Source organism: Phasianus colchicus, chromosome 7 (genome assembly GCF_987193195.1).
Source record: "Phasianus colchicus chromosome 7, bPhaCol1.hap1.1, whole genome shotgun sequence".
In the NCBI taxonomy this organism is placed as follows: Eukaryota; Metazoa; Chordata; class Aves; order Galliformes; family Phasianidae; genus Phasianus; species Phasianus colchicus.
The window spans coordinates 12,042,806-12,051,431 of record NC_143442.1 but is presented as its reverse complement, the minus strand read 5'-3'; the positions used below and the strand labels follow the sequence as shown (position 1 = coordinate 12,051,431).

Sequence of the window (8,626 nt, the reverse complement as noted above, 5' to 3'; positions counted from 1 at the left end):
AATTAAAGACCCATGCTACAAAGAAGCTTAGGGCTGCTTTACATTCTGGCTCCTCTGCTTTTGACTGATAGTGCACCTTTTGTGTGTAACATTTTAGGATTGTGTAGAAATGACTTACAGTGACAGACTGCTTTTGTACTTGCTGGCTACTGTCCATTTCATTTTCATTATATGTTTCATTGTATACTTCAGACAGAGTTTGCTAAAGGTTTACAACATAGCAAATTTATAGTGGAATTTGAGCTCTCTAGAGATAGATAGGAAAAGCCTGGTCTCTTCTATCAGATTATCCTCAAGGAGCTATGTAGAATTGAGTAGATAAGAATACTATACAAGATACTAGAACTTCCTGTTTCTGCTTGCTTTCCTCCTTTTCTTCTCCAGTATTCCACAAGAGTGTTTGCTGAGAAGGCTGTATATAATTGGAAAGAATTAGGAAATCGGTTTTCATGACACTGTGGAGAAGGACCTGGGGCGTCCTGATGGATGAAAAGCTTAATATGAGCCAGCAGTGTGGTCTTGTAGCTCAGAAGACCAATGGTATCCTGGGCTGCATCAAAAGAGATGTGGCCAGAAGGAAAAAGGAAGTCATTGTCCCACTCTACTCTGCCCTCGTGAGGCCCCATCTGGAGTTCTGCATCCAGGTCTGGGGCCCCCAATACAGGAAGGATGTGGGGCTGTTGGAGAGGGTCCAGAGGAGGGTCACAGAGAAGATCAGAGGGCTAGAGCACCTCTCCTAGAAAGACAGGCTGAGGGAATTGGGCTTGTTCAGCCTGAAGAAGAGAAAGCTGCAGGGTGACCTCATTGCAGCCTTTCACTATTTAATAGAGGATTATAAAAAGGAGAATAGACAGTCTTTTTACTTTTTTTACAAGGGTAGACAGTGTTAGGGAAAGGAGGTTTTAAACTCAAGGAGGCAAGGTTTAGATTAGATGTCAAGGAGAAGTTCTTTACAGAGAGAGTGGCGAGGTGCTGGAACAGGTTGCCCAGAGAGGCTGTGCATGCTGTGTCCCTGGAGGTGTTCAAGACCAGGTAGGATGGGGCCCTGGACAGCCTGGTCTAGTACCAGATCTGGAGGCTGGTGGCTCTGCCTGTAGCAGGGGGGTTGGAGCTTGATGATCCTTGTGAGCCCTTCGAACCCAAGATATTCTATGGTACCTTGATTGTATGGCCTCACCTGAAAATCAAGCAGAGCTCTTTCCAGGTCATCATGTTCTGCAGATTCAGTTAACATCTTTGTTGGGATGCCTCTGTCTGATAACTGAAATTCTGATCGTGGTCAAGGCATCCTAGAAATTGGTCTTCATGTTTCAGTTCTACACAGTTAGTTGGCGTTGAAAATAGTACTCATAAAGGTGGTTAATCAAAGTTTTACATACTGAACTCCTGTGCTGCAAAGAGGTTTTTTTCTCTTGGAAATACGTCTCAATAAAATCACAGCAGTGAAAGTGGGAATCCAAACCCATAGCTTAGGAAGATTTTCCTTTTATCACTTAGTGAGCCCCACTTGGATTGATTTCTACAGAACTGTGATATAAAAAGAAGGCAATTTTTTTCAAGCCTTCAAAAAAAAAAAATCTGTATTTTAACAGGGGCCCAGTTGTCTATCACTGCATTCAACTCCACCTCCTCAGTATCAGAAAGCCAGTAAGAAACTATGGGAATTTGAATGAATGGATGAAATGTTTGGCAGGGCTTAGAGAAGGAAGAAAGAGGATTTTCAGGAAGAGACTTTGTGTTTCCATTTCAGCTGCTTCCATTTCCAGCCTGGCATCTCAGTTTAACCTGCTGATGAATGTGTGAGTTTGTGTTAAGACACTAGACTGCAAACTGAACAGCTAAAGGCAGGCATAAATTCACTTCTGCTGGTTCTGGTCTTCAGCATGGGCTAGGGCATTATATTCCTACATCTTGATTTGAAGATTGACAAAGAATCTTTGTTTCCATAGTAAACTCCCTGAAAAACACCCATATTTTACCCTCAACCATAAGTGTCCATTGCACTCTTGTAGTCATTATTTTGATAAGCATAGACCTTTGTCTATAAGGCAAAGCACAGATGAGATCTAACATACCTCGGCCACAAGAAAAAAACTTACATCTTTTTCTAGGAATAGAAATCTATAATAATTATATGGCAACAGTGCCCTATCTTCTCAGCAAAGCATTAGTACAGTGGTAGCAATAGTATCAGTCCAGGTCTTACCCTAAAGTATTAGCTGAGACCAAGAGTAAGCAACACTGTACCTATGTCCATAATATTTGCCTGGAATACCTCAAAATGGGTAACTGGATAAAGAGCATTGCTTTGCCATTGGAAAGCAAAGCAGATGTGTGCACTATCAGTTGCCAATCCTTGTTATCCCACTTGGGAACATACTCAGGCTTCACCTCTTCCTTTCCAGCTGATGAAGGAATTGCATGGAATATTTCTATTCAGGGAAGGATAGAGTTATTCCCCTGGCTGTTTTGATATCAGACTAAGACCAATTTGTATTCTCCAGTTTGGATCAGCCCTGAAATTTCTCATTCAGAGAACAGTACTTCATCCAGGCAGTTTTGTCTGCATGAGCCCAGATATCAATATGAAGGATTTTATGTTTTTAAACCTTAAAGCTGAAACTATTTCAGCTCTCAAGGTTTCAGATCCCATTCTTATTTCAGTTAGAATGTCATTTGGTATTGTTTTATGGGGATTCTTCTCTGAAAGAACTTCCACCAGTACCACTTGTTCCCTCAGAGGCCGCCAGTGTCTGCTCATTAATTTTGTTGTTAAGTGTTAAATGCATGGTTGACTTTGAAGCAAGCATCTTAAACTAACTGATACAAACAGTTCTTGCTCGTGATAATGTCAGCTCGACTATAAAATCACTTGATTTATTGTAGTAGGCGTGGCGAGGAAACGGTATGTGACGGGGTCAGGTTTCCTATGCTCAGGGCTTGCCAAACGCTGCCCCACAATAGGACAGCAGGTAAGCAAGGGGTGTGGACAAAGCGGGACAAGAATATTTAAGTGCCTACCACATTTTAATAAACGCCATTTTGCCTCACGCACTCTGGGGTCTGTGTGAGCATTTGGCCCCGGCCCGGTTGGGGTCGGTTTCGCTGGCAAGTGGCGCCCTCGGTCGGCAGAGGACGAACGATGAGAGACTACTACAACAAGTGGTGACCCCGACGTGATCTGCCTATCGAGGGTTAACCACCCGGCGTGCCCGTGAAGCGGAGAAGAGCCTGCGGAGTGGCGGCAGGTCGCTCACGGAAGACACATCGCGGAGAAGAGCCTGTGAAGTGGCGGCAGGTCGCGTGTGTAACCATGGAACAGATTATTAAGGTACTTTTGCAGTTTTGTAAGGACTACTGCGGCAAAAATACCCCTTCAAAGAAGGAGGTAGCCGCGGTGCTTTCGGTTTTAAAAAAGGGAGGGGAGCTGGACTCCCCTCAGCAAGTGCTGGATTCGGGTAGGTGGGATTCGCTCACCTCGGCTTTATGCCAACGCACCATGAATAACCAAAAGGCTGCTGAACTTAAAACCTGGGGCTTGATACTTGGAGCCCTTAAGGCGGCTAAAGAGGAGGGTAAGCTTAAGGTGGAAAAAGGGGTGGAAAGGGCTCCGGGGGGCGGGTCTTTGCTACCTTGCAGTACTGACGACCAAAGCGTGGCGGACAAGATGGCGACGGTCGCCGCGGCGAAGGGCGGGGAAGAGGAACTCCCGACCGCATGTCTACCAACCGCTCCGCCCACTCCGCCCGCTCCGCCCCCGCCCTACCCTCCGCGGTCGTTATATCCTTCTTTGGAAGAAGAAAAGGCAAGGGCGGGGCTTCGTCCCAAAGGGGGGAGGGACGGGCGTCTGCTGACTGATTGGGCTAAAGTAAAGGAGGAGGCACAAGACCGGGGCCTTGCGAACCCGGAGGCATTTCCGGTAGTGATTTCCGATGATGATAACCCGATCTGGGTCCCGCTGGACCCGAAAGCGATAGCGAGGGTGCTTGAGGCAGTTGAAAAGAAAGGATTGAAGTCCCCCCTGACAATGAACGCCTTGGAGACATTAATATTGCCGGGACCCCTGTTACCATACGATATTGAGAATCTGATGCGCATGATTTTGAAACCGGTGCAGTATACGCTTTGGAAGGAGGAATGGCAGGCTAGACTTAGACAAATGCTGGTTACAGCCCAGAACGATCAGGGGAATCCGCTTCACGCGTCTAACCTGCAGAGATTGACGGGTAGTACGCCGGGTATGATCACTGCACATGCCCAGCTTGCGGAGCTGAGGCCCGGGGAACTAATAGCCACTACAGACGCTGCCCTTGAGGCGTTCAGAAGGCTCGCAAGAAATGCTGAGCCGTCTACTCCGTGGACGGAGATTGCACAAGGTCCCACTGAATCCTTCCAGGATTTTGCGGATAGGTTGATCAAGGCAGTGGAGGGATCGGAGCTGCCTAGGGCAGTGCACGGCCCCGTGATCCTGGATTGCCTCTATCAAAAGTCGAGCTCGGACGTACGGGCTCTATTACGGGTGGCGCCAGACAGGTTCCACACCCCCGGTGAGGTCCTTAAGTATGTGATGGACAAGCAAAAGTCTCAATCATCAGTGGCAAGCGAGGTTGCTGCAGCGGTAGCTGAGGTGATGCTAGCGCATGGGGTTGCCGGGCGGCAGAGTCCAGATTGCCCGCCTGGGCCATGCTTCAGGTGCGGTCAATTAGGTCATTTTAAGGCACAGTGTAAGAGCAACGGGGGTATAGTGTGCCAAATGTGCGGGAGGAGAGGTCACACTGCACCGCAATGTAGAGCTCGTGGGCTGCGATCTCGAGGTAGGGGGGATGAGGGTCCCTCTTACGATTCACGGGATTCTCAGGAAAGGCGGGCTTTGGATCTAGGCCTGCCACTAGCTGCGCTATCGTTGAGCTGCGGGGAGCGCCCCTTGGTGAAGATTACAGCCGCAATTACGGAGCTTCCCGCTGGCTCCCCAGGGCCGCGATCTATTTTCCTTACCGCCCTGGTGGACTCAGGAGCGGATGTGACGATTTTTGCGGAGTCCGACTGGCCGCCCACGTGGCCAACGGGGGCCACTCAAACTATAGCGGGAGTGGGGGGAACTGCTCCAACGCGGAGGTCAGCCAAGCAGATCGAGATAATCGTGGTCAACAGAGACGGTTCCCTGGAGAAGCCCGTCCTGCTGACCCCGCTGGTAGCGCAGGTACCGGGAACCCTGTTGGGGCGAGATTACCTGCGGGGTGTGTCTGCTCGGATACAACTGCAGGGCTTAATTGCCCGGTGGGCAGGCACAGATCCGCGGCTGAAGCCATACAACGAGACCTCTTGGACTGTGGTCAGTCCTGTGAACACGGAGGCTTTCTCCATTACTTCGGGTTATTGCGGGTATACCAAAAATGAAACACGGGTCTTCACAGGGCGCAATACAACCTGCTTGTCAAAGGGTGGGGTCCTTTCTAAATCTAGCGGTAGATCCTCATTTAATTGTACGGCAGTTTGGGACTTTTATGGGTATGGGTTCACTTTCAAACGGGGGGTCAACGAGGTGCTATGGAATAACAAAACGGCTAAGGCGTTGCCCCCTGGAATCTTCTTGATTTGTGGGGATAGAGCCTGGCAGGGCATCCCGCACAATGCCTTAGGGGGACCCTGTTACCTAGGGGAACTGACATTACTGTCTCCGAATTTCACGACATGGATGCAGTATGGCCCGAGCATCACGGGTCACCATCGTCGCCGAAAGCGTTCGAGCCCTCTCCCGGAGAATTGTAACGATGAGGTAGAGTTATGGAGTGCCACAGCACGGATATTCGCATCATTTTTCGCCCCTGGGGTTGCTGCAGCACAGAGCTTGGCTCAGATAGAACGCCTAGCATGTTGGTCAGCTAAGCAGGCGAATTTAACAACATTAATATTGAATGCGATGCTAGAAGACACAAACAGCATTCGGCATGCGGTGCTGCAAAACAGAGCAGCCATCGACTTCTTGCTCCTGGCACAGGGGCATGGATGTGAAGACCTAGAAGGAATGTGTTGCTTCAATCTTAGCGACCACAGTGTATCCATCCATAAAGCGCTGAAAGCCCTGCGAGACCATACGGAGAAGATCCAAGTGGAGGACGACCCCATCGGGGACTGGCTGAGAAGTGTGTTTGGCAACTTTGGAGGATGGGTTGCGAAAATTATTAAGGTAGTTGCGCTAGTATTGCTCGCAATAATTTGTATTGCGGCCATTTTGCCGTGCATAATCATGTGTTTCCAGAATTGCCTCACAAGGATCATGTGGCAAGTTATGGACCAACGGATTCTGTATCACAAAACGAAGGAACAGTTGTGAGAGATGTACTTGCGTTGCGATCGCGCTGTTACGGGATATTCCTGAGCATAGGGAGGGGGAGATGTAGTAGGCGTGGCGAGGAAACGGTATGTGACGGGGTCAGGTTTCCTATGCTCAGGGCTTGCCAAACGCTGCCCCACAATAGGACAGCAGGTAAGCAAGGGGTGTGGACAAAGCGGGACAAGAATATTTAAGTGCCTACCACATTTTAATAAACGCCATTTTGCCTCACGCACTCTGGGGTCTGTGTGAGCATTTGGCCCCGGCCCGGTTGGGGTCGGTTTCGCTGGCAAGTGGCGCCCTCGGTCGGCAGAGGACGAACAATGAGAGACTACTACAACAATTTATAAAGGTCTCTGCTGTGCAGCCAAATTAAATAAATAATCTACTCAACACCTGTCCATGTTGTAAATGAAGCAGGGTATGATAAGGAAACACTTTTCCTGCCCACATTCCTGCCACATTCCTGCCCACCATTTAATTTTGTATATCTCTTGTGACTTGTCCCATCAAGAAGCTATGGGACAGACCAGTTACTCCAGAAGATTCAGAAAAATTCCATGCATTTTTTTTTAAGACTCAATGTCTTCATAGAGACTCCTAACAGCTGGCAGGATGGCACACTGGCATGAGCTTATCTGCAAGGAAAGCAAAGTGGACCAAACATTGCTGTGAACACCAGTTTGGGCTATCATGCACCCAGGTTAAGCTCCTGATCCTGCCACAGCTTTCCTAGCAGAAAAGGATTGGAAATTAAACTTGCTGCCCTGCAGAAGAGACATAGATTCTTTTTCTCACCTTTTTTGATCTAAGAGTTATTTAAGTTTTTTATAGCAAGTGGAACAATTTCAAATGATTTAATATTCACTAAGGGAAAGAGCCGCTGTAGTGTAATAGCTGGTTTTCTTTCCTGGAAAAAAGGAAGACTTTCATACAAAATCTCCATTCAGTAAATCTTTAATTATTTGAGATAAAGCTGAAGAATTCTGAATTGGTGAAACTAAATGTCTATCCAAGGCAATTCTCTTGCACAAGTACAATACTAGGAAATATCCAGACTTTATTTAAAGTGACAAAGTGAGTGGCTTGCTTGCTCACATTGTTAAAGTGAAAAGAAATGACATACCTATGGCCAACTCATGAATGTATCATTTGCCCAGAACAAGATGATTCAGTTAAGAGTGGCAGAAGTGTCATACTGGCTGAAACCAAAGTCTCACTCTTATCTATTTTGCAAAGCCCTGCAGCTAAAGATTATAACCAGACACATGGAGAGAGAGAAAGGAGGTGGCAAGTGACAACATAACCTTGGATCCCAGCGTGCAGGAAGTTGCCTTTGGGAAATCTAAGAAGGTGGCAGATAAGTTCACAAAGCTTCAGCTCATTCAGCTGGCTTCTGAATTTTTCCTGATGTTCCCAATATGCTGTAATCAAACTAAATGTATTCCCAGCCTGTTTTAATATTAAATGAAGAACAAGTTACAAAAGCAAAGCTTGTTGAAAGCAAGAAAATGCAATCAAGTAAATGCAATGTATTTGAAACCTGCTTGTTCTAATTGAAAATTCTCTCTGCTCATTTAGCATCTGGTGATGCTAATTAGCAGTACCTCACCTACAGCAGTGGAGACGTACAGGAGTAAAAAGAGTGCTCCTGGAGTGGAAAATCAGTCCCTAAAACTAATGCACAGAGGAACAGAGGAACTCTACAAATAAAAGTTTTCTACTCTCTAAAGACACATCTCTAAAACAACTGGCCAATTGCTTTATATCCCCCTTGCAAAGGAATGAATGTTGTCTGCTCAGAATTTGGGAAATAAATACAATACAAACCATATCTGTGTTGACAAGTTGAAAATTACAGGCATCAAGGGTCCTACCTCTGAGATACGTTTTTACAAATCATGGTATTTTTTAAGGTTCAACCAACCATTGACACAGACTGAAGTGGAAGCCATGAATTCTCATCTGAATGGCCTGCTAGCTATTTCAGTTTGCTTTGTTAACCATGTCTTCAGCTCTCAGTAAACAAGAAATCTGAGAAAATAAGCATTTAATTAACAGTATTTTTATTTTCATAATGATAACTCCAGGCTTCCTCATTTTTATCGATGCTAAGGTGGTAAAGGAGACCTTAGAAGTGTGTGTGAGGCAGCCCATAAATCAATCTTTTCCTGTCATTTTCACTTTCATCAAAATGGAAACAAAGCATTCCTTGAAACTTGAAAGATTTACACTCAAAACAATTTAACTGAAATGCCGTGTTGGTGTCTTGCAGTGTGCATTTTTTTTACT

General features: G+C 46.5%; 1 protein-coding gene across 1 annotated transcript; it reads left to right on the top strand.

The window, feature by feature from the left end:
- Window positions 1-2,903: 2,903 nt before the first annotated feature.
- Window positions 2,904-6,569, top strand: LOC149917223 (uncharacterized). Its single transcript, XM_090143719.1, has one exon. It carries the CDS (start codon window positions 3,314-3,316, stop codon window positions 6,332-6,334), a length of 3,021 nt encoding a protein of 1,006 aa, XP_089999845.1. The 5' UTR covers window positions 2,904-3,313; the 3' UTR covers window positions 6,335-6,569.
- Window positions 6,570-8,626: the final 2,057 nt, after the last annotated feature.